This window comes from Chiloscyllium plagiosum, chromosome 17 (genome assembly GCF_004010195.1).
Source record: "Chiloscyllium plagiosum isolate BGI_BamShark_2017 chromosome 17, ASM401019v2, whole genome shotgun sequence".
In the NCBI taxonomy this organism is placed as follows: domain Eukaryota; kingdom Metazoa; phylum Chordata; class Chondrichthyes; order Orectolobiformes; family Hemiscylliidae; genus Chiloscyllium; species Chiloscyllium plagiosum.
Genome location: NC_057726.1, coordinates 30,557,038 through 30,578,303, shown reverse-complemented (window position 1 = coordinate 30,578,303; position 21,266 = coordinate 30,557,038). Strand labels below are relative to the sequence as shown.

General features: G+C 38.2%; 1 protein-coding gene across 1 annotated transcript in view; it reads right to left on the bottom strand.

Moving 5' to 3' along the window:
- Positions 1 to 21,266, bottom strand: part of znf276 (zinc finger protein 276) — a 35,025-nt gene that overhangs the window by 3,878 nt on the left and 9,881 nt on the right. The window contains exons 2-9 of the mRNA XM_043706797.1: positions 19,336 to 19,654; positions 16,139 to 16,209; positions 12,470 to 13,024; positions 10,746 to 10,827; positions 7,039 to 7,122; positions 5,670 to 5,759; positions 2,706 to 2,781; positions 1,438 to 1,555 (exon numbers count right to left, since the gene is read on the bottom strand). Coding sequence (XP_043562732.1) covers positions 1,438 to 1,555; positions 2,706 to 2,781; positions 5,670 to 5,759; positions 7,039 to 7,122; positions 10,746 to 10,827; positions 12,470 to 13,024; positions 16,139 to 16,209; positions 19,336 to 19,654 — 1,395 coding nt within the window. The remainder of the gene's footprint in view (positions 1 to 1,437; positions 1,556 to 2,705; positions 2,782 to 5,669; positions 5,760 to 7,038; positions 7,123 to 10,745; positions 10,828 to 12,469; positions 13,025 to 16,138; positions 16,210 to 19,335; positions 19,655 to 21,266) is intronic.

The following is a 21,266-nucleotide window of genomic DNA, read 5'->3' as shown; positions in this document are numbered from 1 at the left end:
ACAAAAATAAAAAGGCAGCTGCAGAAGTGTAAATATTTCTCAGGTAACATTGGACTACTTCATCCATTCACTTCAGTTTGCACAATTGTTGAACAATGCAAGTGGGTGTACTCTAAGATCAAAAATCATATAAAAGGAAGTTAGTACATTAGAGCATATATAACATTGTAAACATCTTTCATGCTTCTTTAGAGACTGGACAGATGTTCCACAGTGATATAGTGACATTATTTTTAGCTATCTGAGGAATTGAACTTTTGTTTTACAGGTAAAGGATGTTATTGAGGAGGCCCATTTAATTAATTCAGTCACAGAAACCTTCAGTTTCCCCATCTCATCATATGCCTTTTGGCTTTATTTGCTTCCACACCCCAGCTCAGAAGATCCTTTAACATACCAACCATTGCATGACCAATAGCAATTGATAGTGGAAGGTAGGAGAAAGTGAGGACGCTGGGGAATGGACTAGAGGGCATAATCTCAGAAAAAGAAGGTGTCCTTTTAAGACAGATGCGGAATTTCTTCTCACAGGGGAGTGAATTTGTGGCATTATTTATCACAGAGGACTGTAGAGACTGGGACATTGATGTATTTCTTTCTTTGAGTAGATGCTGGGGATCAGAGCTTAAAAATGTGTTGCTGGAAAAGCGCAGCAGGTCAGGCAGCATCAAAGGAGAAGGAGAATTGACGTTTCGGGCATAAGCCCTTCTTCAGGAATGAGGAGGGTGTGCCAAGCAGGCTCTATCACCCTCACCTTAACCTCCTTCCACCTATCGCATTCCCAACGCCCCTCCCCCAAGTCCCTCCTCCCTACCTTTTAACTTAGCCTGCTTGGCACACCCTCCTCATTCCTGAAGAAGGGCTTATGCCCGAACGTCGATTCTCCTTCTCCTTTGATGCTGCCTGACCTGCCGTGCTTTTCCAGCAACACATTTTTAAGCAATTGATAGTGGTACTAATATTAAATTACACGACATCTTGCTTTCTAATTATTTACCAAATGTGTGTAAAAAAAGGAAGAATAAAATTAGAATACAAGTTGGTCCCAACATATGCATTACAAGATTGTTAGTTATGACAACACTGTAAAAAACTGAAGGAGATTGGTTCTACCATTAGCAGAAGCAAGCATTCCTTTGGGATTTCCAACAACCTTCCCCGGAGTTACACGTACAGACTAAGAGAACCCTTTATAAATTTCTACTTATCTATTGAATTTGGCACTGGCTCAACTGGAGGTTCAGCAGCCATGTAAATGTTTTTTAAACTGTTTCTAGCCCCATAAAATATGCAACAGCAAAAAAAATCATTTGGCTTTCCCAGAACACCCATCAGATCACTGAACGTGGATGCAAAGGAACAGGGATTGAATGAAATATGGTGGAAATATAATTGAAAAGCTTATGTAACACGACTGTTGATCAGTTACATACTTACCTGTGTGAACCAATTTCACGTGGCGCTGCAGATAGCGATCAATCATAAACACTTTGTTACATCCTGGGTGGGGACAGGGACGCTCACGTACCTCCTCATGGCGTTCTTTCATATGTTTCTAATATTAAAACAGTTTGCTGATCAGGCTCGAGGTTAAACAAAAATAGATGCTCTACTCGAATACACTTAGCACTGGAAACAAAACAGATGAACTGATAAAAGACCAAAATATGATTGATTGCCACTACAAAGACAAGGTTGCAGAACAACATAGATTGAGACCTGAATATTGAAGGGTACGTGACATTCTCCATGGACAAGATGAGAGTGGTGCTGGAAAAGCACAGCACGTCAGGCAGCATCCGAGGAGCAGGAAAATTGACTTTTCGGGCCGGAGCCCTTCATCAGGAATTAGGCTGGGAGCCTCTGAGGTGGAGAGATAAATGGAGGAGAGTGGGGCTGAGGAAAAGGTAGCTAAGATTGCAATAGGTGGTTGGAGGTGGGTGGTGATAGGTCAGAGAGGAGGGTGGAGCAGATAGGTGGGAAGGAAGATTGGCAGGTAGGACAGGTCACGAGGATGATGCTGAGCTGGCAGGTTGGAACTGGCGTAAGGTGGGCAGAGGGGAAATGAGGAAACTGGTGAAATTCACATTGATGCTCTTGGGTTGAAGTGTTCCGAGACGTTTCTCCTCCAGGCGTCAGGCAGTGAGGGAGTGGTGGTGGAGGAGGCCCAGGACATGCAAGTCCTTCGCAGAATGGGAGATTGAGTTGAAATGTGGGGCGGTGGGGTTGATTGGTGCAGGTATCTCAGAGATGTTCCCTAAAGCACTTCTGGTAGGATCGCACAGTCCTGATGCTTGGCTAAACTATGTTAGCCGACAATTGATTATTCGGAATTCGATTAACCAAACGAAATACTCCTGCCCATGTCCTTTAGATAATCGAGGTTCCTCTGTATAGTACCCAAAGACAGAGCACCATTACCCTAAGAGTTGATATTGTAATTGAGTGTGCAGAACTTTACAAATTAGTGATCTTGATTTTGTCAGTGTAAATTTTTACAACTGAAAAAATCAGTATGCAATTTAGTGTTTAATTAAAAACTAAAGTGTCACTACATTATACACTCAGATCCTAGTGGAGTGTGTAAAATCATAGTCCTGCAATCAAGTAGTAAGTGAGCTCAGCTGATACTCAAAAAGCCTAAAATTTTAAATTTTGTGTGTGACCAACTAGCTTTGAGGATAACATCTTGGCCATAATTTTACCTTCAATCCATCAGCTCCTCTATATACTGCACAGCAGCCCTTGTATTGACATCGGTGCATGGTGGGAAAGTCTTCTCTGAAAAACACCAAATAAATGCTATAAGGTTACATGAATTCCATATCCAGTAACCATATAGGAAACTCTCTCAAAGTTGTGGTTGTGTTCCTAGGCACCCATTGAAATCAATGTTAAAGCCATGGTTAGGTTCCTTTGGACATTTCTAGCCCAGAAAAACCAATGTACAAGTTGAAATCCTGTACCTAACATCTGCAGCACTGTGCAAATAACAAATACATTAGTAAATATCAAATAAATACACTATAAAATGTTTTCAAAAATTACATTCACCTCCAATAGGCTCCAACTACTGAAGTTGATCAGTGTAGCTAATTGCTGAGGTTCCTGTAGGGCTTGCACCAATCAACTATTATTAGGATAACCAATCAATTATTATTAGATGGAGGAAAGGAGTTCATTGTCAATTCGGAACAAGAGCCAGATGCTAGGAGCCAGAAGAGTAGTTTAAGAACAGTGTGGAAGATAGGGATTGGGGAATCTAGGGTGGGATGCAAGTGTGAAAGCAACAGAGGGAGTGAAGAGGGAATGACAGCAGGAGAGCATCACTATAGCAAAGGTCATATGCACAGGAAGAGTACAAAAGAGCAATTCTGTGGCAAATTGCATTAAAAATAAAACTAAATGCTAAATAGATACTACTTTATTAACAGTATTAATTGAAATTTAAGTGAGTCAACTATTAAACACATCCAGGGCTCTCACATTAAAAAAAAAATCAGATCAGTCAGAACTGACCTAGGGACGTTCCCTACATATTTGTCTCAGTTATATTTCTTGCAGCATATTGGAATAATTCGGAAACTAGTAGCTAATGATTGTTTTTATGGCTGCTGAACATAGATCATTACAGCGCAGTACAGGCCCTTCAGCCCTCGATGTTGTGCCAACCTATGAAACCAATCTGATGTCCATCTAACCTACACTATTCCACTGTCATCCATATGTTTATCCAATGACCATTTAAATGCCCTTCAAGTTGGCAAGTCTACAGGCAGGGTATTCCACACCCTTACTACTCTGAGTAAAGAACCTACCTTTGACATCTATTTTATATCTATCACCCCTCAATTTAAAGCTATGTCCCCTCCTGCTAGCCATCACCATCTGAGGTAAAAGGCTCTCACTATCCACCCTATCTGATCTTCTGACCATCCTGTATGTCTCTATTAAGTCACCTCTCAATCTTCCCTCCAACGGAAGCAGCCTCAACTCCCTCAGCCTTTCCTCTTGGCTCCAAAACTCAATCCCTCGACCAATAAAAGCTAACACACTGTACATCTTTTTAACAACCCTATCAACCTGGGTGGCAATTTTCAGGGATCTATGTACATGTCCACTGAAATCTCTCTGCTCATCCACACTACCAAGAACCTTACCATTAGCCCAGTATTCTGTATTCCTGTTACTCCTTTCAAAGTGAATCACCTCACATGTTTCTCCATTTGCCACCTCTCAGCTCAGTTCTAATCCCTCTATAACCTGCAACATCCTTCAGCACTGTTCACAACTCCACCGACGTTAGTTTCAGTAGCAAATTTACTAACTCGTCCTCCTATGCCCTCATCCAGGTAATTTATAAAAATGACCATCTGCAGTGGCCCCAAAACAGATCTTTGCGTTGTACCACTAGTAACTGAACTCCGGGATGAATATTTCCCATCATACACCACCCCCTGTCTTCTTTCAGCTAGCTAATTTCTGATCCAAACTGCTAAGTCACCATCAATCTCATGCCTTCATATTTTCTGCAATAGCCTACCATGGGGAACCTTACCAAATGCCTTACTGAAATCCATATACACCACATTGACCACTTTACTCTCTATTGCCTGTTTGGTCACCTTCTCAAAGAACTCAACAAGATTTGGGAGGCATGACTTACCCTTCATAAAACCATGTTGATTATCCCTAATCAAATTATTCCTTTCTAGATGATTATAAATTTTTCTTATAATCCTTTCCAACACTTTACCAACAACCGAAGTAAGGCTCACTGGTCTAGAATTACCAGGGTTGTCTCTACTCCCCTTCTTGAACAAGGGGACAACATTTGCTATCTTCCAGTCTTCTGGCACTATTCCTGTAGACAATGATGACATAACGATCAAAGCCAAAGGCTCTGCAATCTCCTCCCTAGCTTCCTGGAGAATCCTACGATAAATTCCATCCAGCCTAGATGACTTACCTATTTTCACACTTTCCAGAATTGCTAACACCTCCTCTTTATGAACCTCAATCCCATCTAGTCCAATAGCCCATATCTCAGTATTCTCCTCAATAACATTGTCTTTTTCCAGTGTGTATACTAGTTTAAGAAATATTTGAAACCTGTCTTGTTTTAACTTACTTACTCCTTCAAAACATAATGTTTGTTTTGGCTCCCAAAAACCAGAAAGCCACACAGTTTGAAGATAAATATTTCTAGTATGTGACTCAACATTGACCAACCTCAACATATCTTTCACAATTATTGTTACTGTAACAGATTAAAATAAATTACAACCCTAGAATTAATAAGTAATAATGAACATAAATTTATTTAAACCAACCAATTTCTTGCTTAATTCAACCACAGAGCAACCAAATTACATAAGATTCTTTTTTCACATAGCAAATAGAGACTGGTACACACTGCCTGGAGGTACGATGAAGATAGGTTTAATTGAGGCATACAAGAGGACATTAGACAATTATTTGAAGAGAAACTGAAGGGAAATATCAGGAGAATGGCACTGTAATGTCATGTAGACAAAATGAGACAATTGGTCTTCTTAGCTCCATAACAATTCTGTGAAGATTGCTGATACTTTTAAAAAAAAGACATTTACAGTGAAGCAGTACATTAAGTAACTACTTTTACTCTCCAGAAGAATTAGTGTAAGTACCTTTCACAGTTTGATTTTGATTTTTGTATACGCCTTTGTCCTGGAGTTTTCTTCACTTCTTTACTATCACATTTCAATGTTGGCAATTTACTGAAAAGGGAAAAAAAAAGGCTAATTTACTTTGATAGTTTGGAAAATGTAAAAATAAATCAAGCTTGTAAAGTTTGTAAGTTGACCACAAAGCTAAAATTTGAAAACAGGCACCTATGGGAGCTTCTACGTGTTACAAATAAGAAATTGGTTAAACACATTTAAAAAAAAAATAAGTCTTTGACACCTAATGTAAAGGTCATGTGGCATCAGGATCACTGCACACAAGTATACTGGCTGGGGCAAAACAATCTGCAGCAAATGAGAAAACGTCATCTTTAATTGTTGGCAAGCACTATCTTTGACATTGACTCCAAATTCGAACTTGAAGGTAACATGGCTCAGCCACAAGTATTCAACTTCTTGATAATGATATTCAAATTATACTGTCTGTGGCACAACCTAATGGAAATTCCATTACAGGAACCGATGTTTTCCAGACCATCTTAGCCCAACAGATATTGCTAAATTTGATTTCTTACAAAGACTCAGATACGTAATAATAACCTTGTCTGTCAGCTTTTGTAGAAATCCATATTTTGCTCAAATATAATCCAAACAATACAGTCCAGTGAAACCTACTGACTGTATTCAATTTTAAAACATTCTTTTACTTTTAATACAGCAGAACATAAAAACCAAAAACTCCAGCAAAGTTATAAGGATATAATTTCATTATAACTTCAACAAATTACAGAATATAATTTACACAAAAATAAATCTAGAAACAGAGGGTGTACTATTTAGCATTGCCTCACACTTGAATGAATGGTTTTCCTTTTGTATTTTTCATGGTAGAATCACTAATATAATTATATTGATGATATGCCCATCAAATCATTATTTATAAACACACTGTTACCATTTTTAATGTGAGTGAGCTCAGTGTTGGATCGCCTGTTTTCTAGGCAATAACTAAGATAGTGAAATCACACTAGAATAATTAGTGTATCAATTACTCAGAGCCAAAATGTTACAGGAGGCAAGAAAAGCTGAACTGGCATACTCTGCTCGGCTTTTTGGCCAGATCAAGTGGTTAAAAAAAGTGATAAATACAGTCTTTTTATGATTAACCAAACAAAACAGACGGTGCAGTTTGCTATCTGTACCAAATCTATAGAAGTGAGAGTGAGGTACAGGTTAAAAACACTTTATCCCAAATGAACAATTCTAACCAAGTAGAACTACGACAATCGATAGCGAAATAAAGCTACTATGTTCAAATTAAAGACAATTTGTTCCATTAAAAGAGAAAAATGCGATATTCGTTAGGACTCACTTCTTCTCCCAATATGGCTGAAAACACTCATCTGAAGAGCCATTCTTAACTTTTTCTTCCCCATCATCTTCACTTGACAAATACCTATAAAAATAGAAGATAGATTTATTAGCACCCTTAAAAGAATGTAGTTGACAGTATAAGGAAATATAAGAATGGCATTTATCATATTCCCCTCAAGGTTCAATGGGTAGCCATACTTATACATGTTGTTTCTTCAAGGTGCCCAAATGAGAACCGATCAAAACAGCCTTAACACTGGAACTTCTAATCACTGCTCAATTCATTAGGTCTCAGAACAGGGAAGTTGAACTTGTCGCATGGTAGTACAGAACTTGAGTTTTGTTGAAATAATAAGAGACAGACTGGTGAAGCTTTTCATTTCACACACATCAATAGTCACACAATTGTTATATTTCAAAGAGGGCAACAATTAATACTGAGAAACTGATGATGACTGGTTGGCAAGTTGACTCAGACTGGCCATGGGGAACATAGCAAGAGCTATTGTCCCCATTGTTTAATTCAAAAAACTACAATGACCAGACATGTTATTTTGTTGCCTGCATATCAATATATGTAGGTTCTAGCAAGCGTGAATCATGCTACAAATCTAAGCAAAGGCTCACTGTGCAAGCTTGATGTTGAAATAGGGCATATCAAGGATAATGGCTACCCCAACTCAGATCAGCACTTGCTAAATAGTGTACAAACTTACAATGGACCTTCTAGCCATTTCCAGACCTGAAAAGTGCTCAGTTTACCTCAAATTATGAAAGAGTAAAGTACAGAGGAACCTCAAATTATCAGAATATCAATTATCCGAACTTCGGATTATCTGAAGATGTCAAGGTCCCGATAAAAATATGACATGAAAAAGGTGCTTCCAACATTGACCACGTCTTTTGTTTACAACGATGAAAGGTGAAGACGGCTTACTGGAATGCTGCTGAGAACAGTCGCGGACATCAATGGGATCTCTCTCTCTCTCTCTCTCTCTCTCTCTCTCTGGAGTTCTACACAGGGTGTACCCTAAACTCCCTTCCCCAGATAATCTCTCCAACATTGTCCTCTTGCAAAGGTGGAACTTGTCAAAAAGTTGCAGTAAAAAGTTGTGTGTGTGTGTGCGCACGCGCTATTTTGAGACTCACCCCTCCTGTTGGGGGGGACCGGTCGGACATGGCTGCTGACAGGACCGGGGTTGGACAGGGGGTGGTGGTGGAGGCGGAGGCTCGTGCACAGTGTGCTGCTGCTTAGTCTCCTGAACGGGAAGCAGACTTAGCAAGTGCTCACTGTGTCAATCCCATCGAACTGATTGGGGAGGCTGGAGGGCTTCAGCAATGCTGCAGGTCCCTTACACATAAGTGTGTATCTGCTCAGAAATAAACTCTGAGACACAGAGAGGGAGCAAGGCAAGCAGAGCGAGGAAAAAAGAAAACTTCAGAAAACTCCGAGCCCCAGAGCAGAGGCATTGAATCATTTATTCAAATAATCAATTATCTGAATGAAATAGTGCCTGTCCACGCCGTTTGCATAATCGAAGTTCCTCGGTATCTCAAGACTTCAATCAATAGGCAAAGCCACACTGCTACCATGCAGTAGTGATACAAATGCTATTTTCCACTCACAAAATACTTTATTGCTGTCAAATGAAAAAAGACTTTCTCTTTACCACACAAATTAATAATATGCTATACAAATGTCAGTGCTGGTGTGTTGAAAATGTGTTGCTGGAAAAGCGCAGCAGGTCAGGCAGCATCCAAGGAGCAGGAGAATCGACGTTTCGGGCATAAGCCCTTCTTCAGGAATGAGGAAAGGAGTGCCAAGCGGGCTAAGATAAAAGATAGGGAGGAGGGACTTGAGGGAGGGGCGTTGGAACTGCGATAGGTGGAGGGAAGTTAAGGTGAGGGTGATAGGCCGGAGTGGGGATGCAAGTAGGCGGCCTATCTCCCCAATATACAGGAGGGCACATCGGGTGCAGCGGATGCAGTAAATGATGTGTGTAGAGGTGCAGGTGAATTTGTGGTGGATATGGAAGGATCCCTTGGAGCCTTGGAGGGAAGTGAGGGGGGAGATGTGGGCACGAGATGTGGGCGCAAGATGTGTTTGCATTTCTTGTGGTTGCAGGGGAAGGTGCCTGGAGTGGAGGTTGGGTTGGTGGGGGGTGTGGACCTGACGAGGGAGTCACAGAGGGAGTGGTCTTTTCGGAACACTGATAGGGGAGGGGAGGGAAATATATCCCTGGTGGTGGGGTCCGTTTGGAAGTGGCGGAAATGACGACGGATGATACGATGTTTATGGAGGTTGGTGGAGTGGTAGGTGGCAATTGGAGGGGCGGGGCTCCAGGGCAGAGGAGCGGGAAGTGGAGGAGATGCGGTGGAGAGCATCGCCGATCATGTCTGGGGGGAAATTGCGGTCTTTGAAGAAGGAGGCCATTTGGGTTGTACGGTATTGGAACTGGTCCTCCTGGGAGCAGATGTGGCGGAGACGAAGGAATTGGGAATATGGGATGGCGTTTTTACAGGGTGCAGGGTAGGAGGAGGTGTAGTCTACGTAGCTGTGGGAGTCAGTTGGTTTATAGTAAATGTCCGTGTTGATTTGCCAAGTACAAATGCTGTACATCCCAATGACTGCCAGATTGTATCAAATCTTAAATCCCTTCAGCTGTACAAAGAAGACAGAATAGTGACTATATTCAACCACCCTGTGCTTTCATAACTCAGAACATACTGATACAAATTCACAATTGAACAACACTTGCTGAACCACCCCAAACGGGTCATAAATTACACTAACAGCCAATTTAAGATTAATATGTAGGCTCACAACTTGGCTCACCAAAACTTTACAGAAACTGCATATCAGTAAGTAGGGAACTATCCTCTGAAGGATGAAACAACACACTGATGTATTACATCTTCTTTGAGTTAAAAGGACAGGACATTTGTTCCCTGGTGCATTTTTATGCCAGTGCCACGACCAAAATCCACTTGCCAACTAGTTAGCACCCTTTTCTCCTGCAGTATAAACAGTTGCTCCTTTTGAACACTGATATTCCTGCCTCTGTCCTAATGAGGGCAAGCTGAAAAACTTTGACAGCATGTCTCTATTCTGCAATACTGAAGCTCACGAATACGGAACGTCTAACTATCAAAATTCAGGAACAAAATAAAATGGCATCAATGAGCATTGGAGAGATAGAGAACGTCAAAAAGATTTTTAAACTACAGTGCAATGTAAACTAAAAGACAAAAGTCTGAGGACATAAAATGAAAAAGAATGTCATTAAAACATGTGAAATCCAACATAGTTTTCTTATTACTTCAAATCAAATAAGTACAATAATTTCACCTATCATATTGTAAATGCTATTATGAATCTGCTCCATTAAGGTAATGCAGATGTGCTATTTGGGCCATTTAACTTAAGAGGTCTAAATCAAGTCATGGAGTCATAGAACGTTTCAGCTATTAGCTGTCTTAAAAAGAAAGGTTTAACATTAATTTAAAATGTTTAAATAAAATCATATTATTCTAAAATGACCTAGAATTAAGTAATCTAGGAATACTGAATCACTTTCTGAGATTGTGCCATACTTCCTAATTGCAACAAATCACAAAGATAATTCTGGGGTTCTACCTGAAATATTTCAATTAAGCACTGAACTGCCATAAATACTAACAGCACTGACGGCAATGAAGGCCTACCTGTCAGAGAGGTCACTAGATTCTAATCCATCTGCAATATCATCCTTTATAGAACACGAAGCTTTGTTGCAGTCAATTTGATCTATTATATGAAAAGTGAAAAAAAGTGACAGGATGGGTATTCAATGATCACAGAACAGAATTAAATCAGCACAAACTATTTTCCCATTACGTATTTGGTCATGAAGTGACAATCATGTATTTGTTAGTAATAAAGTTATCTAGTCACCCTGTTTAATCATAATAACCTAAACATAGTAATACTTTCTCTCTTTTTAGTGATATCTTGAAACCATAGCAGCCAGCTTGTAGCCTTGGATCCTGTTCATATTTAAACCAGGCAGATGTCTTAGCATACTTCCTAGGCTACATTGTTCATTAAAACAAGGAATTGTGCTGCAGCTGTAACTAGTGACAGAAATTTTATTTCTGAAATTAGTTTCTTAAATGCAAGGAAGGTAGGTATTCTCTTATCCTTAAAGCTAATCTTGAGGCAATTCACTTCCACCACTTTGGCACAGATGACTGGAAAGGACTAACAATGTCATACAGTTTAAAGAAAACAATTTCATTCACCAAATTCCTTATTATATCATATCTGCCAAACTTCTATCATTTCCCCATCTCCCTGCCTATCATTTCTATCCAAATGTGCTCTATGTACTCTTGAATGCCTCAACTGACTGCCTCCACCACATTTCCAAGCAGTACATTCCATACCCGAACTATTCACTGTGTAGAAAAGTTTTGTTTTCCCATATCACCTTTGCTTCTTTTGCAGATCACTTTAAATCTAAATCCTCTCATTCTTTTTTTAATGAAAAGCTTCTCCCTATTTACTCTGTCCAGCCCTCTCATGATTTTGAGAACCTCTATCTCCACTTTCTTCTCTCCAAGGAGAACAGTCTGAACTTCTAAAACCTATCTTCACAAGTGAAACTTCTCAATCCTGGAATAGTCTAATGCAACCAGTCTTTTAGAAAGCCATATTGACTCTCAATAATTATACTTCTCCTTTTAAGAGTTCACTAACTTTGGCCAGTATTGTGGACCCTACTGCCTCAATTTTACATGATTTCAGTTTTGTTCATGACACAAAACAACCATTTATTATTTCTTAGTTATCCTAAAACAGACTCTGTCATAGATATTGCATAAGAGAAATTATTTTTTATGGTATCTTTATTTAATAGGGCTCCAATAAGTTCAAAATGCACAGGACAAGATGAATTAAGTTTGCGTTTTCCAATGAATTATTGGAATTCTGAACTGAATTTCCAAGTTTCTGAAAATTGTAGTGACATTTCCAGTTTAAAAATAAAATTGAATAATCACAAAACTGTTGACTTGTCCTCCCTATAGCATAGCAAGAATAGCACCTTACCTGAAACACAGGTTCTCAATAGTGCAGCAGTCCCAACATCTGCAAAGAACTACAGTGTGTTCTGATAGAACACTACCTCACGTTATAGAAAATCACACTGTAGAAAATTACTATACCCTTCAATAGAAAGTTTGCATTATCCAAACATTGGCCATAATTTGTCAATCGCGCTATAGCCAATTCAGGTTGATGAAAGATGGAATGCACTGTATTACCTAAAATCAATGGTCTTTAACTTTTCTACTTCTGAGGACACCACTGCATTGTAAGAGTCTAATTTAAATTATATAATAGCCCAAATATACAATTACATAATTTAACATTAAAAAATGTATCTTACCTTTTGAATTTAATACTTGCATAGCATCCTGTAACTGAACCTTTTCCCAAGAGGACTCAGTACTATCAGACTCTACGTGCAAAAACATATCTTTGCTGAGCAGGTATTCTGAATTGTCCACATCTACTGGTTGTGAGGCTACTCCACTGTATGTACAAGGATGAGAGTCAGATGACCATGGCGACACTGGAACTGGTTGAAGTTTACAGATTGAACCACTCTCACCATTTTCAGCATCTGTTCCATTTTGAGGTGGGAGGGAAATTACGTTTCCTACAGTTTTCTCTTTCATTGAATCATTAGTCTTACTGTGTGGGCATGGTATCTCGTTTAGTGCAACCTTTTGATTTGAATGCACATCCAAGATGTAACTGTGTCCTTCTGGACACCCCCATACAGCTCCCACTACTCCACGATACTCGGCAGATAAGACACTCTGTACATTCGGTAGCGACCCACAGCTGCTGCCATGTCGGTGAGCCCAAGTGACCAGAACTTGCAAACATTGTGGGCTTGCAGTTACTACACCGTCATTTAGCATCCATTTAAAATAATCTAAAAATAAATGAAATGAAAAGTCAATTTGCAGCAGAATGAAACTAGAAACATATTTCAATACACCATTTTTAATGATCGTGGTACATTGAGTTAAATATTCAAACGTCACTCTAATTGAACAAACATAATGGATATTGCTCCAAAATGCTCCATAAGATGAAGACATAAGTATAAGAAAATTACAGTTCATTCAGATTTCATTCTTGATGTGTATAAGTTATTGCAAGATTAATTAATTATCTCATAGTTAAAGCTCTCCAAGATAGCAGTGATCATAACATGATTTAATTCAACATTCAGTTTGAGGGAAAGGAGAGTGTTTCTAAGATTAGTGGTACATAACAGTTATGAGGGTATAAAGACAGAGCTAAAATGAAGTGGGACACTAAGTTAAGGGAGAGGTCAGTAGAGTTACAGAAGACAACATTTAGGAGAGCTGTCAGAATACTCAGAAAAGTATCACTCTAAGTAAAGGACTGGCCATGCAAGGCAAACTAAAGAAGTTAAAGATAGTATTAAACTTAAAGAAAAGGCAAAACATTCCACAAAAATGAGAGGCTGGTCAGAAGATTGGACAAAATTTAAGAACACAAAGAATGACTAAAATATTAATAAGGGGGAAGATAGTTTGGTATATAAAAAGACAGCAAAAGTCTCTCCAAATACTTAAAAAGGGAAAGCGCAACCAAAATATGTGTTGGTCCCCTAGAAATTAAAAGTGTAAAAATTAAAAGTGTAAAAAAAGGAAAATAGCAGAAGAATTTGAACGTATCTAGTAATTGGAAGCCTTTAACCAGCAGTGTACCACAGTGGTCAGAGTTGCAACTGTTGCTTTTTGTTATGTACATTAACGACTTGAATGTGAACGTGTAAAATTTAATTAGTAAGTTTGCAGATGACACGAAAATTGAGGGTATTATTGATAGTTAGGAAGATGGACTCAGGCTGCAGTCTAATATTGATCAGCTAGTAAATTGAGCAGTGCAATGGCATATAAAATTTAATCCTGATGAGTGTGAGGAGATGTATTTTGGGAGGTCTAATAAGGGAATGGTATACATTATGAATGGTAAGTCCCTAGAAAGTATTGAGGAACAAAGGAACCTTAGTGAACAAGTCCACAGATTCCTGAAGGTGTCAGCACAGATAGACAGGGTGCTGAAGGCATTCAGGATGTGTGCCTTCATTAGCTCAGGAGTAGAACATATGAGCAAGGAAGTCTTGTTACAACTTTAAATCATTGGTTAAGGCACAGTTGGTATACAGATGAAGGATGTGCAGTTCTGATTACCATAATATGCAAAGGATGAGATTTCACTGGACAGTCTGCAAAAGAGATTCACCAGAATGTTGCCTGAGGTGAAAGGTCTCAGTTAAGAGGAGAGACTGGATAGGCTGAATTGATTCTCCTTGGGGCAGAGGAGACTGAGGGAGATCTGATTGGGGCATACAAAATTAGAGAGGCATAAACACAATAGATCGTGAGAATCTCTTTTCCATGGCAGACATATCTCAGACCTGAAGGCATACAATTAAGGCAAGGAGCAAGTGTTCAGAGGAGATCTGCAAAAAATTCTGTTTCACCCAGTGAGTAGTAGATGTATGGACCATGCTGCCTGAGAGAATGGTGGAGGCAGGTACTCTTGCAACATTTAAGAAGCATCTGGATGAGTACTTATACTGCCTGGGCATTGTAGGCTATGGACCAAGTGCAGATGATGAATGATGATTATTGTTGTTTGATGTTTGCTGGTTAGCATTGACATGGTGGGCTGAAGGGTCTTTTTCTATGATGTTTTTCTCTGTGAGATATTCTGATTCTGTCTTTACCCATACATGACACAGATAGCATATCAGGAATAACTGTGAATCAGAATGTAAAAAAAGTGAACAATTACAATCACTAGACAAAAGGTGCCAAGAAAATTATTATAACTAAAATCTGACAAATCCCTGGCCTAAATGCCCTAAAGAAGGTAGTGGTGAGCTGCCTTCCTAAACAGCTGCAGTCCTTGGGTGAAATAAATTGATAACACAATACTATCCATGTTTGTCTAAGCCTAGCCTGTACTAGAAGCATCTTTAGCAAAAGTGAAAGTAAACCAATTCCTGTGACCTTGGCAGGCAGTAACAGTTTACCTTGTTTGTCCTCAGAGAGACTGGCACTTTGCCTTACAAGTTGTAACTTTTTTTCACATCCTAACAATTGGAGACACAAAATCTCTCTTACTGTCTCTAAAGATGCGGCCTAAACTGATTGTTTCCAGCATTTAGTGGTTTCATTTGATTATTTCCAGCATCGGGAGAATCTTACTTTCATTTGCAGAGTCTGCCCTACGCTGTTTACACAAATTAATTCTGAGTACAACCAGTCAAGGGAATGAGAATTGGAAGAGAAAACAATGTCATCAGCAGACTAAACATGACAGAAAATTATCCATTCTTGCTAAAAGTCTCAAGTGTAGCACATGGGATTTTTGAAACATTAATATAAAAGGAAAAAGGCATATCACCTCTGCAATCGTGTTGACATTCAAGAAAAGCTGGGCAGAACCATAACAAATACTTTTTCAATCATGGTTGGGGAAGAGAAGGGATGGAGATAGTGATGGCTCAAATTATGAAGAAACATTCAACTATTCGAGATGTCTTGTCTTGAGTAATATATGCTGTTTCATCATACCAAACCTACAAGTAGTTTTAACATTCAGAAATGCACCTTCCAATACTTACAAGACAGAATCCAAAAGTAAAACATTCAAATTTCAATAGGATGGCTGCAGAAAACCTATACCTTTTAGTGGGGAAAATACAGAACAACAGGACATAATTATAAATTTAATGTTAGGCCATTCAGGAGTGAAATTAGGGAGCACTATTTTGCAAGAAAAACATCAAGAAATTTGGAACTCTCCCCCTAAAGACAATAAATACTGACTGACTTGACACTTTCAATTTTGAGACTGATGAATGTTTGATACTTAAGGATGCCAAGGCATATTGGGACATTGTACGGTGTTGAAAGTGCTATACAAATGCAAGTTGTTATTTAAATTTAAATTGTTTTATGCCCAGTAAACTGAATTAGAGTTGATACCACGATTCACTTACCAGAGACAGAATTGTCTAACGGAGATTGTGAAAGTGATGGCACTGATGATGATTTTGTTGATGCAGCACATCTACAATGATAAAGTAAAATAAAATAAAAGCATTATATCCAATTGCGATTGAAACAACAAACGTTACTCCCTCAAAACTGAAAGATATGGGACAACCAGTTTGGAGACTAGGAATACCTCTTTACATCATAGATGGATGTTCCTCTAGCACTCTGCCATTGTTTACAGCTGAACTGTCATGGCAAACCCCTGTTCAGTTTACAATATGTCAAGTTTTTTATACTTGAATAGTCCAAAAATTGTTAAAAATCACACAACACCAGGTTATAGTCCAGTCCAACAGGTTTAATTGGAAGCACTAGCTTTCGGAGCACTGCTCCTTCATCAGGTGGTTGTCACCTGATGAAGGAGCAGCACTCCGAAAGCTAGTGTTTCCAATTAAACTTGTCGGACTATAACCTGGTGTTGTGTGATTTTTAACTTTGTACACCCCTGTCCAACACCAGCATCTCCAAAGATGTTGGAAGATAACTGACTACACGATGTAAACAGTATAACTTGGAAATGCATATTCAGGTTTAGGGATATAAAATACTTTTCCTTGACCACTTTATGCTGCAATATAACTTTATGTCTGTCTATAATAATTTAAATATAATCTAAACAATGACTTTCATTTATATAATGCTTTTAACAAAGATACCATTTCAAGCTGTTTCACAGGAGGAAAACAAAAGCTTAATTGAAAACTAGTTTTGAGTAAAATCTGAAAGAGAATGAGGATCAGCATGGGAATCAGTGCTAGTGTTGAAATGGATGGTCTGGGAAAAGTGTGTTATAAAAAGAACAGAAATACACAAAAGGGGATAACGAATGGCAGAGACTGGAGAATGTTGTTGACACAAATTGAGGCAAAGCAATAAAGGATTTTATAACTGAGGATAAGGATTTTGAATGTGATGTATTGGAAATCAGGGGGTCAATTGAATGAAGTGATGACAAGACAGACTGACCAACTACATCATAACTTGGATGAGCAGGGATATGTTTTATTGTAATGATTTATCCATCAGAATCATAAAATACAGTCCTTCATAATAATATCAACTAAGGATCGACACATTGCTTCAGGCAGATATAAAAGATTCCATGGCAATATTCGCACGTTATACTCACTATCTGGGCCAACACTTGTTCCTCAACAATTACAATAATTTAGGCATTTAATTCTTAGCTTCTTGAACAACTGCATTAAGCACAAATTAATTGCTAAATTACCTTGCATTGTAACGCTTGAAAAAATACTTTATTGGCTGTAAAATGCAATGGGATACCCCAAGGTCACGAAAAGCACCCAGAGGACTCTCCAACTCTTTAATTCATGACAATGAATCTTTTACATCCATTTTACATGGAACAATGGCTTAACACAGTTGAAAGACAGTGCTCACATTTGTGCAGCACTCTCTCAGCACTGCACTGAAGTGTCAACTGAGATTATGTACCAGTCTCTCTAAGCATACTACCTACCCTAGACATAGTAGCAAGATTGCTGCCCACTGAGTCAAGGCTGACATAAATTAGAAACAATAATAGTTCCTGCACCAATCCCTGGACTCAATAACTCACATGTTCCTTTTGTGAATTGCTCCAGGCAGTTCCTAAAGGTTTGTTCTTAAATCAAATACCAAAATTAATTAGTAAACTTTTGCACTTTTGAAGTCTATCCATACCAGTTCTATGGTTTTCTAAACTCACTTATGTAACATATTGGCATGAATTGAATATTAGCTAACAGGGAACAGAAAATAGACATAAATAGTCATTTTCTCTATAGCAAGATGTAGTCAGTGGCATGCCACAGGAATCAGTGTTGTGAATTCAACCTTTTATAATTTACATTAATGATTTGGGTAAAAAAAACTGAAGGTATGGTTGCTAAATTTGCTGATTAGACAAAAATATGAGAAAGTAAGTTGGGAAGAGGACATTGCGAGGCTAAAAAAGGATATAGGTAGGTTCAGTAAACAAATCTGGCAAAGTGTGTGATGTGGATACATGTGAAACTGTCCATTTCAGTGGAAAGAACAAAAAGGAAGTATATTATCTGTATGGTGATATGTAGAGTGATCTGGATGTCAAAGTGCATGTGAAGAAACAGTCAGTGTGCAGATGCAGTATATACTTACAAAGGCTAATAGAATGTTATTGCTTGCTGCATGAGAAATTGAATACAAAAACGGGGAGGTACATTTCCGCAATACACAGACAATATTTGAACCCTGTAGTAGTGTTAGTCACTTTATTTCAAGAAGCAGATAAATGCTTTGGAAGTAGATCAGAAGTTTAACAGACTAATACCTGGACTGGGGGTTGGATTGTTTTAGGAGAAGATGTTGAACAGGCTAGGTTTGTATCTATTAGAGCTCAAACGTGTAACAGGTGACTTAACTGTAACATATAGATTTTAAGGGGTCTTCACAGGGTGGCTGTGGAAAGAATGTTTCTTCTTGGAAATAATCTAGAATTAACGATCAATGTTTCAAAATAAGACATTATCCATTTCACACAGAGACGAGAATAATTCTTTTCTCAAACAGTTAAGAATTTTTGGAACTCTCTCCCTCAAAGGGCACTGGAAACAGGGGACTTGAATATTTTTAAGAATATAGAAGATATCAGAAGTAATTAGGTTAGATGCAATGGAGTGAAAGTTTATTGGGGGTAGATGGGAATGAGTGAACGCATCAGTCATGATATTACTGAATGATGGAGCAGATTTGAGGGGCAAGGGGCCCACTCCAGCTCCCAATTTGTACGTTCATAATGAAGGCTATTCAAGTATGACTTTCCCTTCAAAATCTATCTCAAAGAAGTAATGCAAAGGAAGACACAAGCTCTTGTGCCTCTAACATACCTTGCATGGATAAGCAAGGACAAAAACATTAAGGGTTCAATTTTTCAAGATATTGTAAAGTACAAAACCAGACAGATTTCTTTGCCATCTACATTAATGAAAAAGATGAATTAGTGTTGCTAAATAATACTCCTGGATCATTTTGATCATGCATTTATGCTTTGAATACAAAAATGGACTTGGTTGTATTGCGTTTGTAGTAAACAATACACACTTGGTAACATTAGACAGTACAGCACAATAATCACTCAATTAGGTACTTGAAATACCTGCTAGACTCTTGTCCACGTTGTGCAGAACCTACTGGTGAAGTATTCACTCTTTGAATGTAGTTTCTCAATATACTCCGACATTTATAAAACTGAGCATGACACTTCCTGCAGATATATTGTGGCAAAGACGGATCCTGCCTTACTACAACACCAACTAATTTCTGAAAATCAGTACAGAAAGTCTGCTGTGCTCTGCGCTGCCTTTCTGGATTCGCCTCGAGCAAAGGAACTTTTGCAAAAACATTACGTAGACTCCTGGAGGAAAACCTTCCATGACAAAGACGGCAGTAGCTGGTGGTTGCAACAAGAGGTGTAGCTAATGAGAAACAGGATACAAAGTATACAAGTCAGCATATATTATTCTGGGAGTCAAATATTCAAGTTTCTTTTAAACATTTCACAGCACTGCATGTAGCATAAAATCTCCATGAAATTTAATATGCTATCATCTGTTGTTACTCTAAGGAAAACTCATTAAAGTCGTGAGTTATTTTTAAAATAAAAACACTTAGCACTTATTTGTGAAGATATATTAATTAGAAGTAAACCAAACACAACTGATCTTGCCAGCAGTGATTAAAAACTGACACAGCACATCAAGAGAGGTTCGATAAAGGTAACCTTTGTGAATTCCTAATGACATCAAAATGGGAATATCTTGCATCAAGAGTAGGAATGAAAATATGGTAAGAACTTGGAACATACAACCAAAAGAAATGGTTGAAACAAATCGTACAATATCTTAAGGGGATACTAACCAAACACATAAGCAAGAATACGTGGTGACATTGGTACATTTATATGAAAAAACTTGAGAGGAGGCTGATGAGGGGCATCAACACTGGCATGAACTTGTTGGCTGAATGTGCTGTCCATCACTTATTGTGAGATGAGCAGATGGACAAGCAAGTTGATTGAAAGGACATATATCTTAAAATTTATGAAATATCTTTTCATGATCAGAATAGAATCGTGGCATTTGCTAATTAGTTGGCAATGATTTTCAGGTCTTATTTTAATGAATAATCCCAAAAAAGGAATTAAAGAATATGAAGCATTATTGATGTCTCCTAAAACAGAATTTGAAGTTTTACATAGTATGATCTATGTTTTGTTTATATTTCCACAATTGTTTTGTTGATCTCATTTGCTTCAGATTCAGTTTTAGCATTACAAAGATATCGCTTTCAAACACATATTACAAGGCATACCTCAAAAATCAGTTTTCAGTGTGATAAAATTTAACTAAACATATCTTCCTTCAAGTGACAATTGTTGTAGATCCTTTCGGCTTAACGTACAAGTTATTATCTCATACTTTACATATTCTTGTGGTATAGTACAACACATAAATATATAAACGATTGAAATTGGAAAAACTGAGTAACGCTCAAAAATTAAAAGATTACCAGAAACCATCAACATGCAATGAGAAAAGATATCCAAGACATAGAAAAGATACGTTAAATTAAAAGTATGTCAGCTGTTAAATTTATACATAGTGTGCACTGTCAATTGGAAAACAGAATATTTTAACTGAATCAATTGTGCTATTCCAGTGAGAAACTAGAGCTGTTCAGCTTCTCCAACCTTTTTCTAAAATGTGATGCCCAGAATTGGCCAATGGGCTGCTGCAGCCACTTATGGCCTCCCTCTTACTGTGGTAGTGAATTCCACAGTCTCACCAATCTCTAGGTGAACAAATTTCTCTTAATTGTGAAGATATATTAATTAGAAGTAAAGCAAAGACAACTGATCTTGCTAACAGTGACTAAAAGTTGGAATAGCACAGTGTGTGTTTGGAAAAAGGATCTCAGTTAATTCCTAATGACATCAAAATGGGAATATCTTTCACCAACAGTAGGAATGAAAATATGGTAAGAAATTAGAATTTGCTACCAACAGAAGTGGTTGAAACAAATTATATA